General features: G+C 37.6%; 1 protein-coding gene across 1 annotated transcript in view; it reads right to left on the bottom strand.

Annotated features, from left to right (window-relative positions):
* Positions 1–1,182: 1,182 nt before the first annotated feature.
* YME1L1 (YME1 like 1 ATPase) overlaps positions 1,183–19,315 on the bottom strand; it is a 43,010-nt gene continuing 24,877 nt past the window's right edge. The window contains exons 9-19 of the mRNA XM_006139748.3: positions 15,228–15,318; positions 14,055–14,207; positions 13,075–13,207; positions 11,776–11,838; positions 9,584–9,696; positions 7,815–7,970; positions 7,239–7,390; positions 5,753–5,879; positions 4,956–5,029; positions 3,950–4,036; positions 1,183–2,445 (exon numbers count right to left, since the gene is read on the bottom strand). Coding sequence (XP_006139810.1) covers positions 2,302–2,445; positions 3,950–4,036; positions 4,956–5,029; positions 5,753–5,879; positions 7,239–7,390; positions 7,815–7,970; positions 9,584–9,696; positions 11,776–11,838; positions 13,075–13,207; positions 14,055–14,207; positions 15,228–15,318 — 1,293 coding nt within the window. The 3' untranslated portion in view covers positions 1,183–2,301. The remainder of the gene's footprint in view (positions 2,446–3,949; positions 4,037–4,955; positions 5,030–5,752; positions 5,880–7,238; positions 7,391–7,814; positions 7,971–9,583; positions 9,697–11,775; positions 11,839–13,074; positions 13,208–14,054; positions 14,208–15,227; positions 15,319–19,315) is intronic.

The raw sequence follows: 19,315 nt of genomic DNA, 5'->3' as shown, positions 1-19,315 counted from the left end.
GAGGCAATGTGGGCTTGCCAGAGGGAAATAGAGGAGGGTGCAAGCACATGAGAGCCACTCCCAAAGGGGTGTGGTCATCCCACAATCCTTTTTTTTTTTTTTTTTTTTTGGGGAGTTTTTTGCTAAAGGGCGCGGGTGCCCCCCAAACATAAAGGGAGAAAAAAACCCCCCAGGGGGGATGGTCACGCCGCAATGCTTTCTCCTCTCGGGATCTTGGGCACACACGCACACGCGCCCAGCATGAGTTTTAAGCCACCGGGTCTGGGACGCGAACCACGGTCGACTATGTGGGAGTCCAGCGACATAGCCATTACGCTAACTGCTGGTTCCCATGGGCTGACTCTTCTTAAACAGTAATGAACTGGGGGTGGCAAGTGGCATTGTGGTTGCAACCCTCCTACATTGCTAATTAGAACAAAATCACAGCCACTTTGAAAGCAGTTCAAATAATCACTCTGAGAAGGCACAGTAGAGATTTTAGGTGCCAGGTGACAGAAATGTTCTAAAACGGGATTGTGGTAATGACCACATAAACAAAATTCTTTGACCTGTATTTATACTTACAATAAGTGAATTTTATAGAATGTAAATTAGACCTCAAAAAAAATCTGTAACAAACTCTGTCAGATTAGATTAGATAAGTAAGACTTCAGTGTTTAATATATTTCGGAATGTGCACACACACACACACACACAGAAAGGGGGGCAACAAAAAAGTAGAAAATGAAAATTAGTGGTGAACTGAGATCATATAAGAAACCACGAATTTCTAGTATTATTTTGGCAAGGATTATCAGTTTTAAATTATATCCAATTTTAAGGCTAACCCCCTTCCCCCAAATTAAGAATATTATGTAACATGCTCCCTCTGGCTATATCCTTCTTCAATGAAGACCATATACACTTTATTAGAAAATTGTAGGTATTTTAATAAAATCACTTCAAGAATATAATGTTGTAAAACCAATACAATGCGCTCTAAAATAATTTTTCTATTGAGTTAAATTTAAAAATTGCCTGTAAATTCTGTAACAGCATATTTATATTCACAAACTCTGAATGAAAAGTAAACACAACTTTCCATTTCTAACCCAAAGTAATTCACAAGTTCACTTTGAAGGGGACTGAGTTTTAGTTTAATTTTGCTTTTGATACCAAACACAATTATATAGTCATTCAGAATAAGATTTATTACTTGTTTATTTAACAAAATATTTACTGATGCTCTGAAATAAATTTCACCAGTGATAGCAATGTTTTAAAAAGAACATAAAAATGCATGCTGCATTATTTCTCTTCTCTTCCATTCTCCTCTAAGGACTTTGGGCACTCACACCCACATGCCTGGTGTGATTTTCAAGCAACTAGATCCAGGGCTCAAACCTCAGTTAGCCATGTGGGATCCAACCACCTTAATGTCCATACCATCTGCTGCTCCATGCTGCATTCTTAAAAGTTTAAACTCATTTAAATTCTGATTGTATCTGTATTTTTACAAGTCTCTACTTTTTTAAAACATTTTTTTAATTGCCAGAGGGCATGTGGCTCACTAGAGACAGCAAGACAGGGATGCGAAAGGAGGGGCCAGCATCCTGAAATGGAGCATGATCACACCCCAGTTCCTTCCCCATTTTGCTTTCCTGTTGAGATTTTGGGCATGAATGCAGAAAGCACTCAGCATGTTTTTGAAGCCACAGGGCTGGGATTCAAACTTTAGTCCACTATGAGGGCTCCTTTAACCACTAGGCTACAGGGCCAGCCCCCTAAAACAAAAGAATCACTTTATATATGGCGTATCTGGACCATAATTAAGTACATCTTAATGAAGTTTCCACTGATGTAGGTAAGTATGATTTACCAACAACCAAACAACATCATTGCTTTATCAAAGACAAATGGTACTATTAAGAAATAAAGATGATCCTTTAACAATATCAGCTTGCAAATTAAAATATATCCCAGGAGCAAAAGGCACAATTTTTATTCACACCTAGTAGAGAAAACAAACCATAAAATCCTTACTTACTTTCACCTTAATAACTGAGATTTCTCAAACGAGCTGTTTTTAATCCTGATAGTTCTTTATTTTTTTAAAATATATTTGCTATGGGTTGCAAATCTGCAATAGATGTCATCGTGGGAATAACCAAAATTAGATGTGCTGAGAGACTGACAAAGTGTTTCACACCCTTGAATTATGCCAAGTCAAGAATAGAGGAAAGCGTTGCAAAAGGAGACTACTGCAATGCTACTTATATTGTTGCAGTAAAACCAGCAATGCATTTCATATCAAGAGAGCTATCATCTCAATTCCAATTTCTTTCCCTCGAGAACAATCTGAATCTCTTTGGCATCCAAAGTCTCATAAGTCAGCAAAGCTTCTGCTAGATTCTTATGCTCTTTTGCATGAGTTTTCAGGATATGTTTTGCTCGTTCATATGACTCCTGAAATAGAAAAGCAAATACACAGTTAAACAGAAAATGTAGAGGAAACAAAAATATAATCAGTGGGAAGGGGGGGGGGGGGGGGGGGGCACGACTTTTTACATATCCTAAAAAAATATCTATTAATTATTTATAGTTATTGAAATAAAAGCACTTAAAAGCTTGGTTCTAGAGCATGGACAATTTGTGTGCAATATAAATAGTAAGAAAATGAGAATAAACATTTAAGGAAGGCAGAGAAATCCCTTCTAAAATAGTTCCTAAACCTTTCTATTATACAAACTTTTCATATCCGTAACTCCTCCAAAGCAGTCCTTCAACCTCTTTGAGTTCATCAAAACCTGATGCTCTCTCTTGCTGAGACTGCTCTTCCTTTACCCTCTCAAATGCTACTTATTTATTCCTTCTTATCTCAGATTCTGTGAGGGTAGTAAAGAGGTAATCCCTTTGTTCTCCATACCACTTCCAGATCATTACTAAATTATCCTCTTTGATAAAGTACTATTCCTTTAAAATCCAAACCAGGCCTATCCAACTCCTTCATGCACCATTTAAAAAATACCTAATCAACATTCCTTATTCACAAAAGACTTTAGTACTCAGGCCAGTCTTCCTCCCATTCCAAAACCTGCCTTAATGAATAGGTGACTTCAACATGCAAATGGAACACATAACCAACTTCTTCACTGAGCTCCAGGTTCACATACCTATTACCAACTTGAAATCTTCACAGAGATCTCAAAATTCAACATGTATAAAACCAAAATCATGATCTAACCTCTCTCTAGGCCTGGCCCAGGTTTACTCCTCAGTTTCTTTAGCAAACAACACAATTATAAAGTTACATGAGGCAGAAATCTAGAGGACAGCATTGACCATTCTCTCACCTCTCATAACTAAAACATCACAGACACACTGATTCCACTACAACGGCATCTGTTACACATACCCATTTCTCCATTTCTACTTTCACCACCCTAATCCAATGTCTGTTTTATCATGCCTGGATTATCACCATACCTGCTAACTGATCTGAGTCTACTCTTCCACAATCATTAACGCCATTCTGTATTAGGCACTGTAGTCAAAGGGACCTCTGTTTTGCTTTTTCTATACTCTCAGCACATCCACACTGCTGGGCATAAAGCAACAAGTTCAGTATTTGCTGGATAAATATAAATGTCACAGCGCGAAAAACAAAAGACACAGAAACTCAGTGAGCAATATCCTTCACTCTTGTGGTTTTTTTAGCTGAAACAGATTGAACTTTTATAGCCACAAACATAACTATTATTAGCCCATGGTCAGAATAAAGACTCAGTTCATGACCAAAGCTACCTTAATAACATATTTAAATCATTGCTGTGATGATGCACCTATTATTTTCATTTTAGAGCGTGATACTTCTAAAGAACACAGAACCTTTGGTTATTGTCGTTTTTAAAGTATCTGACTAGGCACATTATATCTAAAAAAAAAAATAAGCAGAGAAAAATATAATTACCCTTAGAAGGATTCTGATTTCTTGTTCAATGGCAGACTGGGTTTCTGGACTCAGTTTTCCTGTATCACTGTAGGTCATAACTCCAAGCTAAAACCAAAGGCAAGAAAGTAAAACACCAACGAATGCCATCGAGTAAGAAAAATCCCATGTGTAACAAAATATCATGAAGGGTCAGGAAAAAATACAAAAACGCCCAGAAGGGCAAAGGAATTTCATTATTCTGAAAGCATAAAGACAACAATCAAAATAGTTAAAGTATAAAGAGAAAAACTGCAAGTCATTTTAAGTCTGGTTCTGAGTACCATCTCAGAAAACCTTGACAATTATTCCAAATCCAAAAAACCCACAGATCAGAAAATGGAAGCACTTTTCATGATAGTGATAGTGCAGGAATGTGAAATTTTTTTTTTTTTGAGAGGTTTTCGCTATAGGGCGTGTGCGCTCGCCAGACAGAGAGAGAGAGACATAGAGACAGAAAGTGAGAAATCACCCCCCAGGGGGGATGGTCACGCCGCAATCCCTTCTCCATTCTCCTCTCGGGATCTTGGGCACGCACGCACGCACGCACACGTGCCCGGCATGAGTTTTAAGCCACCCGGTCCGGGACGCGAAGCGCAGTCGACTACGTGGGAGTCCAGCAACATAGCCATTACGCTAACTGCTGGTTCCCGAAATGTGAAATATTTTTAAGAGTAAAATAAGCATGCTTAGAAAGTATGCTCTTTTATGCCATTTGAAAATGTTAAAAAGACTAAGAATTTATCACTTGTTTAAATTATGAAATAATAATTACTACCTAAGGAGCTATGAGAATGCTGTTTCTGTTACTCTGAGAATAACATTTAGAGCAATGTTTAGAATGAGCATCCTCAAATCCACTTAAAATGGGACAGGGGAAAGTTATATATATTATCAATTTATAATCAAAATTATCTCTCAAAGAGTCAAATGGCATACTGTTAAACACAAAAAAAAGATTAGATTTAATTAAATAAAAGATTATTACCTTTTCACTCATTCCAAATTTGGTAACCATCCGTTTTGCTATTTTAGTTGCATTATCAAAGTCACTGGAAGCACCTACAATAAGAAAAAACAAGAAAGAGTTACTCAGTTTTTAAAAACTTGCCAGAGGAGCATGTGTTCATAAGAGAAAGAGACCCCTGTGCGAGATGCTCATGCCTACAATCAGCTCTTCTCCGTCATTTTGGGATTTTAGGCACCATACACACACACTGGTGGTTTCTCAAGCTACTGGATTCAGGACCTGTATTGTGCAGTTAGCCATGTGGGATCCAGCCACCTTAACTACCATGCCACGGGCTGGCCCAGGATAATTCAATTTTAAAGAACACCTTTAAACAAAAACAATTTCAACCAAAGTCAGTTACTTCAAGTGAGAGAGAAGAGACAGGTATTTTTTTTAAAGGTTTTTGTCATAGGGCACATGCACTTCCCAGAGGGAGAGAGAGGAGAGTGAAAGTGAGAAATCACCACCCCCCCACCCCCCACCCCCCGGTGGGAAGGGCCACGGCGCAATCTCTTCTCCATTTTCCTCTTGGGATTTTGGGTGCACATAAACTTGCCACCTTCTGGGCCAAGGTATTTTTGACAGAGTGTAGCCACTTCACGATCCACTTGCCCCTATCTCCCAGCTTGCCAAGAGTATAGTACCGCTGCGCTCACCCTGTTAAGGGTGGCTTGAGAACAAAACCCAGGTTCCCATGACATCCAGCCTCATGTAGTGGGACACCCTATTGCCTGTGCCACCCTGGCTGGGCCAAAACCATTTTCAAAGCCAACCTGTTGTTATATGGTCACTTCCAAATATAAGCTCCTCCGCCACTCTTCCTCCCATACTAACATCCATTTGTGCAAGCAGCTGGGCTCTAGTTTCATTCCACCTGTCATTCTCAGGCAACAGGGACACCTAGACAATTGAAAACATCATCAGATAATAGCTAAAGAAACAAAGACAGATACAGTTCTTCAATAGTTACATTAAAACCAAGGAGTATAATGTAGCTCTCACTAATACCATAGTGCTGAATGATGAAAAATATTTAGTGGTGATGACAAAACCAGCAGCTAGGAAACATTTTTTTTTCTGAGAAATTCTAAAAATACTGTATTAAAAAACAACAATGAACTTATTACATGTTCACATGAATCACATTTTTAGGAAAACTTTATTTTCAAAAATCATTTAGTGAGAAAGTGAGCCATTATTTCACTTTTTTTGTGGCAAATCTTAATTTCTGGCTTAGTAGAATAAACCGAGTTGGGTTTTCACATTTGCTTCTTGTATTGAGTCTGCTATGATTATCACTGTCTTGTAGTCTCTGGAAAACTCCATTGAATGCTCCTGGCAGAATTCACATGGAACTTGAATTTCATAGGTCGACTTATCACATCCTCTTTTTCATGGCAAGGATACTTTCTAACTGGTGGGCCATGAGTTTTATTCACTCTGTTGCCAGGAATCTCTCAGTTCTTAAGCAAGCAGTGCTTTTCAAGTTTTCATTTCTTTTCGGGTCACTAGTTTATAATCCCTTCGGCTGTCCAGAAGCCTGGAACACAGTAGTGTTTATAAACTAGCCCTAGAGGAAAGGGCTGAATTGTACTTTAAAGGCCACAGGCTCCCACTAGAAAATTCTTTATAAAGCAAAAGTGAATCTTATAACCAATAGGTAGATAATGCTGCAATGAAACTGTTTTATCTAGTTGGATAAATATGTTTAAAATACCTACCACTAGAAAGATATGTGAATAAAACTTCACTAAATAAAAACTATTGAACTAGTTACTTTGACACATAACCTCTCTCTTTTAGAGGACCAGAGCAATTAGATATTTAAGGAATACAGTTTGTTGTCATTCCTCAAACTTCATAATATAAACATCTTTCACATATATTAAGAGACAGTCTTTATTCACAGAAAAGTTTCTAAAATGTGTCTATCTGATTTCAAGATGGTTCAGAAACTAGGGGCCAGCAGGTGGTGTGGTGGTTGAGGCGATGGACTCCTACATGGCCAACTGAGGTTGGACTCCTAAACCTGACAGCATGCTTTCTCACTTTTCTTCTCTCTGTCTCTGTCTTTCTCTGGTCAAATTAATAATAATAAATAAAATGAAATAAAATAAGATGGTTCAGAAACTAAAATCAAAGTTAAGAAACATAGGAAGAGGCTAAATTTTCTTTGTAAATATTTTAGTCTGTAATTTCCTATAGAAGTCTTTGTAAAGCTCTATTTTGAAGCAAAAAGAAAAACTACAAGAAACCTACGTGTCCGAGTGTTGGTCCTCGTGGCATGATTGTAGCTTTGTTGATAGGCATTGCATCTTTTGTGTAATAAGCAATAATAGCATGGCCAGATTCATGATACGCAGTGATGGTTTTGTTTTTGTTATCAATTTCCACGCTTCTTCGTTCAGGTCCTGAGATAAAAATTTAACTAAAGTAAAATACTCCACTAGAAAGTTGTATTTAAAATCAATGAAACTCATTCTCTCTTGCTAATCAAATATCTGATATAGGACTTAATATAAGAAATTAAAATCCCAAACTCATTCTCTTTAAAGTCATTCTAAAGTCAAATTGAAGTCATATTAAAGTTGTTAATATTAATAAACATTTCAAACACAGCAAGTGTAAAAAAAAGTATAGAATTTACTCTACATAAAACACATAAAAATTGTAACGATTTGTTAACAGCAAACCAAAACTGAAAAAACTATCATCTTAATCCTCTGTCAAAGGGGAAACTTAAATCTAGTTGTCTAAACTGAATATTTCTCAAAGAAAAAAACTTATTCTCTAACATAACAAAAAGAATAAAATAGATAAAAACAGAAAACCTACCCATTAGAATTTTGTCTTTGGAAAACTCGAGTTCTTTCATGGTAACCATTTCTTTTCCATCAACAGCTGCCTTTAACGCAGCTTGGTTCACAAGATTCTCCAACTCGGCTCCAGAAAAGCCAACAGTACCCCGAGCTATAATCTCTGGATCCACAGCTATGTAAAAAGAGAACACAGTACTAAAAATCCAAATAGCTAACAGAAAGCTCTTTTTCATGAAGAACCAACATCCTGAAGAAAAAAAGAAAATATTCTGAATTATACTTTAAGATACCTTTTTTTCTTTAGTTCTTGCAATAAGGACACATGCTTGCTGGAGAGAGACAAGAAGTGAGAAATCACTCACCCAGAGGGGATGATTATATCACAGAACCTTCTCCTCTTGAGATTTTGGGCATGTATGCACATGTGCCCAGTGTCATTTTCAAGCTGCCAGGTCTGGGACTTGAAATGCAAAGTCAGCTATGTGGGATCCAGCATCTTAATTTCTATGCCAACTGCTGGCCCTAATTTAAAATAGCTTAAAATTCAAATAAACTTAAAAAATTATTAAAATACTTAAAGAGCCAAATTGCCACTAAAATTGCCAGCAGTGCCCAGCCTCTGTGGCACAGTGAATAGTATGCTAGACTGAAAAGCTGAAGCCACATGCCAACTGTGGTTCAAGTTCCCAGTTGGGCCAGCCTAAAAACATGCCCAGGATCTTGGCAGCTGTAGGAAGGGGAGTGCAGTGTAATGAAGCCCTATAAATAGTTCTCTGATACACACTCACATGCTCTATCAGGAATGGAAAAACAAGGGCACTGGGACAATCTCACAAAAGTTCTTAAATTTAAATAATTTTGTAAAAAATAAGAAAATGTAGTTGTTCTATATGAATTAGAAAGTTTAAATACGACCTATATTAATTAGGTGAGTAGCCTAACTACCATCTCACAGACAACATCCTATTATCTGAAGTTCATCTTGAAATATTTTGGACATAAAAGTTCCCCCATTGTAGGAAACATATTTCATTTTATGAACTGACTCAACTACCACTGAAAATACTAGTTTTAATATCTTCATTTTTACTTAATTGGGTCCACTATATTTCTATGTGTTTCATTTTATAGTTTACTTTCTTCCCTTTTGGTCTCCAATTGAATATATCATAAAGCTACCTTTCTGGACATTTTCCTATCATTCTGCATTTTATTACTGTCTTAAAAATAACCTTATAGGGCCAGAATCAAAACCTAGTGGTCAGAGGAGTCAGACTTCACATGGCCAACTGTGGTTCAAATCCCAGCACTGACAACTTGAAAAACATGCCAAGCTGGTGTGTGTGCATGCTCAAAATCATGACAGGACAGAGAAATGGAGAAGGGACTGCAGCATGACCACTCCCTGTTGGGAGGTGCTTTCTCCTTCTATCTCAGTCTCTCTGGTTAGAAAACATACTCCGTGACAATAAAAAAATAAATAAATAAATAAAAAACTATGCATATATTCAACTTCGAACATGTCTGAATAAACTTTGGAACCAGGATTCAAAATATTACAGGTCCATAGTATACAGATTTATGAGAACCATACACTCATCTCAACTACTAAGTATATGTACTAATTAAGAAATAGACTTTTAAAAGGACATTTAAGTGGGTAAAAAAAGGACATACTAAAGAACTGGTCTTTCAATACACTTGTCAAGGAAGGACAACAGACACGGTGGATGGGTAAATTACCACTATATAGAGATGAAGTATGTATTATACAATTAGACTTACACTGATCAAACTTTATTTTATTGAGATACCATTTCAAAATTTCTGTTCGACCTTTCACATCTGGCCTTGGAACTGTAACTTGCATGTCAAAACGACCAGGACGTATTAGGGCACTAAATTAGGAAGAATGTAAAAAGAAAATGTAAGTTAATAAACTAACTATGCTAAAATTCAAGACAGGATTGACATTAAAAACAAGAAGAAAGACAATGGTAGCCAGATATTAGATAGATTTTTAAAGGGAAATGTTTAGATAGTTTCATTTCAAACCCAGCTCAAATTATAACTTGGAGGTAGAACAAAGGTTCAGTGAAAATATGTGTGTGCATGTAGGTAGCATATACCTCCGCAAACACAAACAAGCAAGTAAGTTTGTAAAGGAATAAGAAATTCTGCAGCAGATTATTAGGAAAAATACAAGCCCATCTTGGAGCATGGTGTCTTTTTTTATTTAGTTTTATTCACTTTTTTAAAAAATTTGACCGGGGGGGTGGGGTGAGGGGAGAGAGAGAGAGAGACAGACAGACAGAGACAGAGAGAGAGACAGAAAGTGAAAAAGCAAGCCACCAGGTCCAGGTCTCAAACCATGGTTGGCCATGTGGGAGTCCAGCACCCTTAACCACCATGCCACCTGCCAGCCCCACAAACCCATCTCAAATGCTAAGTAAAGAATGTTAGACTTCTCTTAAGCAAAGACAAATTACTGATCAAATGCAATTACAAATAATTCACATAATGTGTTAAAATTTAATAATTGTAATTAAAAACTCACATTACTACTATGATAATTTTTTTTTCTTTTTAGAAAGTTTTTTGCTATAGGGTATGTGCACTTGCCAGAGAGACAGAGAGACTGAAAGCGAGAAATCATCTCCCAGGGCAGATGGCCATGCCACAATCCCTCCTCCTCCATTCTCCTCTCAGGATTTTGGACACACACACACATGCAGCAGCGAGTGTTTTTTAAGCAGCCGGATCTGGAATTCGAACTGTGGTGAAATACGTGGAAGTCCAGCAACACAACTATTATACCCTCTACTGGTCCCTAACTTACTTACTTACTTAATTTATTTATTTATTTATTTTTAAAGAGAGATTTTTGTTTTAGGGCACATATACTCCCCAAAGAGACAAAGACGATAAGCGAAAAATCAACCCTTCGGGTAATGGCACGCCACAATCCCTTCTCCATTCTTTTCTTGGGATCTTGAGCATGCACACACATATATGCCCCACATGAGTTTTAAGTTGCCAGATCTGGGACTCGAACTGTGGTTGACTACATGGGAGTCCAGTGACATAACCATTACATCATGTGCTGGTCCAAGTACATTTTATTTTAAAATGCTTTCCACTGGGCCAGCAGGTGGTGTGGTGATTAAAGCACTGTCCTACCATATGGCTACCAAAGTTCGAATCCCCGACCTGTAGGCTTGAAAATTTTGCTGCGTGCATATGCATGCATGCCCAAAATCCCAAGAGGAGAATGGAGAAGGGACTGTAGCATGAGGATGATTTCTCACTTTCCCTTTCCCAGTGAGCACAAGTGCCCCATGGCAAAAACATACATACAGTGCCTTCCACCAAAACTTTTGTGATACAATAAACAGAAGGTATGTTTAACAACTTTAGTGAAATATAATTCACAATTAAACTGAGTAATTCAGTGGCTTTTAATATAATCAATTGTGTAACTATCATCACAATCTATTTTTTTTTTTTTTTGGAGAGGTTTTTGCTATAGGGCGCATGCGTTCACCAGAAAGAGAGACAGACAGAAAGCGAGAAATCACCCCCCAGGGGGGATGGCCACGCCACAATCCCTTCTCCTCCATTCTCCTCTCAGGATCTTGGGCATGCATGCAAACACGCGCGGCGTGAGTTTAAGCTGCCAGGTCCGGGACTCGCACCACGGTCGACTATGTGGGAGTCCAGCGACATAGCCATTACGATAACTGCTGGTCTCTATTATCAGTATATTCTCATCCACCCAAAAAGAAATCCCATATACAATGGCTCTCCCATTCTCTCTAACCTTTGGCAACCACTAATCTAATTTTATCTACATGAAATGTGCTTATTCCAGAAAATTCACATAAGTGGGGTCACACAGTGTAACAATGTGTGATGGGCCTCAATTTTTAGCATGATATTGTAGCATGAAACAGCATTATAGAAGTTTTAATACTTACTTATCCAATGCCTCTGGGAAGTTCGTGGCTCCTATGATGATAACTCCTTCATTGGGTTTAAAACTATTGTGAAAAAAAAAAAATCAACTTTTCATTTAAGATTGAAGTATAGCACACATATAGCAGCAATATTCTACCTAAAACTGTTTCTCGTTAATCTTAACAAAAGCCAAGAAGAGAGACCTATAATAGCCACTAATCATCTGTGATTACATACCTTCACAGTATCTGTTATACATAGAAAAAGATAATCTGAAAGAAAAAGCTTGGGTACCTGCTTAGTTTTTTAATAACTACAGTTTATTCATTCAAATTATTCACTTCATAATTGATTCCAAAATGTCTTATACTGATTTTAAGATACCTCTTTTAGGCCACCCAGTGGTGTGGTGGTTGAGGTAGTGGTTCACTATGCAGTTCAAGTCCCAGACCCAGTGGCTTGAAAACTATACGTATGTGTGCCCAAAAGGAGGGGAAAATGGAGGACATGGGATTGTAGTATGAGCATTCCCTCTGTGGGTGTTTTCTCACTTTCTTTCTCTGGACAACACATGTGCCCTCTAACAAATTGACAAAAAGAAGGTACTCCTTTCAAAGCAACACCACCTCTTGCTCTCTGTGTGTGATTTATTCATTTATGTCCTTCACTGGAGTGAGACAGGTAATCTCCTCAGGTCTTCTTCCCATAAGACCTGCAGCCAGCCAGGGTCACGGCACATTTGTAGTCATCCCAGTGTGTTCAGGGACACTCAAGATACAAACAGAGCTTTCTGAAAGGCTTCTAACACCATACAGCAAGGCTTCCACTGCATCTGCCATTGTAGCTTGGCCTCTTGTCATTTAGATTCGGACACTGATGTAAGCTTTAAATCTATTACAACATACAGTGCTAGTCTTTAACTATGTATAGACCAGCATACACTCCCATTATTTCTTCAAATAGACTATGGGTTTCAGAGAGAGAGAGAGACTGAAATCACTGTTTTCCTAACGTTAAGTATAACATAAGAAAAGAAAAAATATATCACAAATTAAATATACACCTAATTGGTAACATAAACAATACAATAATGAGAGAAAAGTCTTCCTTGAATACTTGCATAAATATTCTGTTGTCTTTACATCTAACATTTCTTTATCTCTAAAATGCTATCAAAGGCTTTATAGAAACAATTTTTATAAGATCAAGTCTACACATATAAAATCTGGAAGGCATCTATTATTCTAAATAATTTTTAAGATAGGACAAATCCTGATTTAAAAAATAATCAACATATTCCACAGACAAAAGACAGTTACCCATCCATTTCAGCAAGAAGTTGATTTATAGTCTGCCTCGAATAAGGATGCATTGGAGATTCAATTCTCTTCCCACCAACAGAATCTAGCTCATCAATAAAGATAACACAAGGAGCATTGGCTTTTGCTTCCCCTAAGAAAACAGAAAAGATTCCAACAATTTAAAATTAATCAATACTTTCTGAATAAAGTCAAATAAATATTAAAAAACGATTAAGTCAAAAGTCAACAAAAAACATTCATAAGAAGAAAATATATAGAAAGATGTCATTTTTTGCTCACTTAAGAATAATAACCTTGGGGGGAAAAAGGGAACAATAACAAAAAGAATAATATAAAATAAAAACAATTGAGACCAGCAGTTGATGTAATAGCCATGTTGCTGGACTCCCATGTAGTCGACCGTGGTTTGAGCCCCGGACCTGATGGCTTAAACTCATGCTGGGCGCATGGGTATGCATGCCCAAGATCCGGAGAGGAGAATAGAAGAGAAGGGATTGTGGCGTGGCCATTCCCCTGGAAGGGGTGATTTCTCGCTTTCAGTCTTTCTCTCTCTGTTTTTCTGGAAAGCACACATGCCCTATATCAAAAACTTCTCAAAAAAAAAAAAAAAAAAAAAAAAGAAAAGAAAAAGAAAAAATGATTTCATATTCTTTCTTCCTAACTATAAAATATCATATATAACCAGGTTTGAGGCTAATTATACCTTTATTACACACTACAGAATTGAATAAAATAAAAAGACAAAGAGCTTTTTGGCATCCACCAATTTAATTCATCCAATATTTTCATCAGCTCTTTGATAATTCTGGCTATTTAGAAAAAGAGTAAACCTTTATTAACATACTCAGTTAAACTAAAACCACAAAGACTATTTCAGCTGACTACCCATGATAAGCAATTAGCAAAGAAAGAATAAATATTCTTCCTCTAAAATGGACAGTGGTTAGCAATTGTACTAAAGCTCTATCAAAACGTACTGAAAAGATTTCTGATACGGCTGGCTCCCACACCCACAAACATCTCATCAAACTCTGATCCAGAAGCATAATAAAAAGGAACATCAGCTTCTCCTGCAACAGCTCGGGCAAGAAGTGTCTTTCCTGTCCCTGGTGGTCCAACTAAAAGAATTCCTAAAAGAAAAAGTAAACAAAAAAGACTCAAACTTTTTAAAAAGCCCTTGATATGAACCTGTAAGACAAATAATTACTCATTTATATAATGTGAAGCTGAAGGCAACCAATGGTCAATATTTTGAAACAGGAAAACATTATTTGTCTCTGTTAATGATTCACTTCAGGATCTTCTCCACAACTCATTTCTTTTGGTATCATTTATGTGTTGTGAATATATCAGTAACAGACAAGACAAAAAGAAAGAATAATGAGGCAAAGGAATATAAACTTATTTTTCACTAAACTAGATGGAATTCACATAATAGATCAAAATACTAAACAACCAACTAAATATAAAGCATGAACATGTTTTATGATAAAAATGTTTTAAAATTCTAGGGATATTTCATGAAATGTCAATAAGGCTGAAGAATAAAAATAAAAGTTAAATAAATAAAAATATACATGTATATTTTACTCCCAAGAGTTAAAAAAAAAATACATGAAAAGAAACAAACTGAATGATAAAACAGAACAAAATGTTAAAAACTTGGTGAGTGTGAATCAAGAGTATGGGGACCACGCTTCACTCAGTTTTACAACTTTAAAATCCGAACTTCTATAAAACTTTTAAGTGAGAACCAGCAGTTATCGTAATGGCTATGTTGCTGGACTCCCACGTAGTCGCCCGCAGTTCGCATCCCGGCCCTGGTGGCTTAAAACTCACGCCGGGCGCGTGTGAGTGCGTGCCCAAGATCCCGAGAGGAGAAGGGATTGGAGCATGACCATCCCCCCTGGGGGGTGATTTCTCACTTTCTGTCTCTATGTCTCTCTCTGTCTGTCTGGCAAGCACACACGCCCTGTAGCAAAAAAACTCTCAAAAAAAAAGAACAAAAAACTTTTAAGTTACAAAAAAAAGATTGTAGAAATGCATATTCAACTTGAATGCATATTATGTAAAATAGCAGTTAATAAATTATACTCAATAAAGAACAGGTAAACTATTTTTTGGCATGAAATCATGGTAAAGTATCTTACCTTTGGGAAGTTTGCCTCCAAGCACAGTAAATTTCTGTGGGTTTTTTAAGAATTCAACGACTTCCTGTAATTCTTGTTTAGCTTCTTCTACCTATTGTTAAAAAAATTTACAAAGTTAATTTTAAATAATGGTTAATATGATTAGATTATTACAGCATTCTCTTTGAAAATCACTAACTTGATTTAGATACAGAATTAACTTGGCCTTATGTTTCTACCATGAAATATAAAAAAAGTCCCCTTATAAACACATACAGGATTTTTTCCTGACCCTTACTTTCAGTTATACAGGTCTTCCTACTATCCAAAAAAAAAATCATTCCAAACTTTTATATTTTCTTAGTGAGAAAAAAGAAGTCAAATATGTTGGTCAAAAACAAATTACCTGGGCCAACCAGCAGCATGGTGATTAAGGTGGCTGGATCCCACAAATGACTGTGCAGTTTGAATTCTGGAACATGCCAGATGTGTGTGTGTGTAGCTCAAGTTCCAAAAAGAAAATGGAGAAGAAGGGAATACAGCATGGCCATCCCCCACCTGGGAATTGCTTTCTCACGCCTTTCCCCTATTACACCCCCCAACCATCTCTCTCTAGAATGAGCGTGCACCCTATAGCAAAAAGAAAAAGAAGAAAAAGCATACCAAAACACGAAACATGTCTTTAGGCCAAAGGTCATTCTTAAACCTAATAAAGTCATGAATACCTAATAGTTTTAGAAATTTTCCCAGACATGGGACCAGCAGTTAGTGTAATGGCTATGTCGCTGGACTCCCAAGTAGTTGACCGCAGTTCTCGTCCGGGACCCGGTGGCTTAAAACTCATGCCAGGCGCATGTGCGTGTGTGCCCAAGATCCCGAGAGGAGAATGAACAAGGGATTGCAGCGTGGCCATACCCCCTGGGGGATGATTTCTCGCTTTCTGTCTCTCTGTCTCTCTCTGTCTAGCGAGCACACGCGCTCTATAGCAAAAACCTCTAAAAAAAAAAGAAATTTTCCCAGACATAATTACAGGAAATATATTTATTAAAGAGTAATCAACATTTCTTTTAGGCTTTGAATGGTCTTTGAAAATTGTTCTCGTTAAGTCATTTAAAATTTACTAATATTTGAATAAAGTTAATACTTAAAAACACAGTTTTGGGGATCAGCAGATAGTGTAATGGCTATATCACTGGACTCTAACGTAGCTGACCACAGTTTGAGTCCCAGACCCAAGGCTTAAAATTCAGGCTGAGTGCATGTGTGTTCATGCCCAAGATCACAAGAGGAGAATGGAGAAGAAATTGAGGTGTGGCCATCCCCCCAGGAGATGATTTCTCATTTTCTGTCTCTCTGGGGAGTGCACAAGCCCAACAGCAAAAATCTCTCTTAAAAACAAACAAACCCAGGGCGTGGTGTTGCCCGCCCTATGGAAAAAAAAAAAAAAAAGAAACAAAACAAACCAACCAACCCACAGCTCTGGTGGCTGGTAGGTGACATGGTGATTAAGGCACTGACTCCCACATGGCTGACCATAGTAAGAGTTCCAGACCTGGTAGCTTGCTTTCTCACTTTCCCTCTCTTCCCCCTCTCTGTTTCTCTCTGTTGAGTACTTGTGCCCTATAGCAAATTAAATAATAATTTTTTAAATTAAATAATTCTTCTTTCTTTCTATCTTAAGAGAGATGTTTGCTATAGGGCATATGCACTCACCAGAGAGTCAGAGATAGATAGACAAAAAAGCGAGAAATCACCCCTTGGGGGGGATGGCCATGCTGCAATCCCTTCTCCTCCATTCTCCTCTCGGGATCTTGAGCACGCAAGCACACACACACCCAACATGAGTTTTAAAACTAAGTGGGTGTCTAGCGACGTAACCATTATGCCATATTCTGGTCCCACATAAATAATTCCTTATGAAAAACAAAAACAAAAAAACCTATCTTTGTCCACGCCTACGTCCAGGAGAAATGTATACATAGGTTCAATGAGACCTGAATAATACTCACACAAACACTATTTGAGTCCAAAATTAGAAATCACGCAAATGTCTTTCTAACAGAATAAATACACAGTATTGTGGTATTTGTATAGTGAAATAATGTGCAATGAAGACAAATAAACTGTAATTCCAATAAGATGAATGATCTCACAAATAATTTGTTACATGAAAGAAGCCAGATCCCAAAGATGACATTCTACATGTATTCCACATTTATATAAAATCCACACATAAGCAAAACTGATGTATGGCATTAGGACAGAGATATCCTTAAGGTGATGGGGAGCTTGTAACTAAAAAGAGGCAAGAGAAAGCTTATTATTGGGCTTACTCCCTGATCCCATCTCTCCAAGGAGGGAAAAAAAAAAACAGTTCACCAATCTCCCCTCATAGGGCTGTTTCACTTAGAGTAGATTGCTCTACAGACTTTCTTTAATAAAGGTGTTTCTCTCACTGCAGAGTGAAGTCGTTCCTGAAAGAAGCCAAGGACCCTGCCGCCTGTGGTGGAGACTCCATAGGTTGAATCTTCCTAGTAACATCTTCCCGCTCAGTGAATTTCCGCAAACCCCTACCTACCAGTTAATTAACATCTTTATTTTATTTCCCCTTATGAAATAAACTGTCTGTGCTCCTCTTTGAGATAAAATTAAAGAACTGTTTGTAATGATCTGTTTGACCTCATCTCCTTCTATCTCTAGGAAAACCCTGCTATTATGATTTCATCCTTGCTACAACATTGAAGTTGCTCTTTTTTTTTTTTTTAAAGAGTTTATATTGTTTTATTTATTTACTTGAGAGGTTTTTGCTATAGGGCACATGTAATCGCCAGAAAGAGAGAGACAGAGAGAGAGAGACAGAAAGTAAGAAATCACCCCCCAGGGGGGATGGCCACTCTGCAATCCCTTCTCCTCCATTCTCCTCTTGGGATCTTGGGCACGCACACACACACGCCCAGCATGAGTTAGTCCAGCGACAAAGCCATTACAACAACTGCTGGTCCCTGAAGTTGCTCTTTATCAAGTCAGTCAATTATCTCATTGCTACATCCATTGGTCAGTTCTCACTCCGCCTACCAAAAGCACTTTATTTTGCTGATCTCTCTCTCTCCCTTTTCATGGAAATAGTTTCTTGAGGATACCACCCTCACCCACCTCACTGGCACCTCCGTCTCAGCCTTCATTAGTGGTTTTTCTTCTCTACAACTCAGTACTTAAACCTCTGTTCTAGTCACACAGACACACTTGGTGATTTTCAAATACATGACCTAATAATATATACAAATGTAATCGCTTCTAAATTTTTAATTCAAGCTCAGACCTCTCTCCTAACTCCAAAACAGTGTATCTAAGGGCGTAATAAACACTTTCATTTGATATATCACATTTAACATACCCCAAACTGAATTGTTTAAAAGAATTATTTTACTTAACTTTATTTATTTTTAATTTGACCAGAGAGAGATAGAGTAAGAGGGGTGGGGAAGTGAGAAAGCAAGCTCCCAGGTCCAGGACTTGAACTGTGGTCAGTCATGTGGGAGTCTAGAGCCCTTAACCACCATGCCACTGGCTGTACCCCCAAACTGAATTTTCTAATATCTATCTTGAAAATCTACTCTACCCATAGCACTTTTCTCTGAAAATGGCAACTCCATCCTTTTCAATTTTTTTTTTCAGGAATATTTATTTACTTTATTATTATTCTTCAATTTGGCTAGAGAGAGACAGAGAGTAAGAAAGTAAGACATCATGTCTGGAACTCAAACCACATTTGGCTGTGTGGGAGTCCAGCACCTTAACCACCATGCCACCTGCTGGCCCCTGGCCATCCTTCGAACTGTTCAGACTAAATCTATGTCTTACCAATTCCACTTTAACTATCGTTGGCCTAAGCTATAACCTTCTTCTGCCCGGACTATTGCAATAGTCTATCTACTTCTGTCCCTTCAAGAATATATGAACATGGGCCAGCAGGTGGTGTGGAGGTTGAGGTACTAGATACTCACATGGTCAACCACAGTTTGAATCCTGGACCTGGTGGCTTGTTTTCTCAATGTCCCTCTCTCTCTCTCTCTCTCTCTGATCAAATTGAAAAATGATAATAATAAGTA

Source organism: Tupaia chinensis, unplaced genomic scaffold (genome assembly GCF_000334495.1).
Source record: "Tupaia chinensis unplaced genomic scaffold, TupChi_1.0 Scaffold000001_1, whole genome shotgun sequence".
Classification (NCBI taxonomy): Eukaryota; Metazoa; Chordata; class Mammalia; order Scandentia; family Tupaiidae; genus Tupaia; species Tupaia belangeri.
This window is presented reverse-complemented; position numbering and strand designations above follow the sequence as displayed.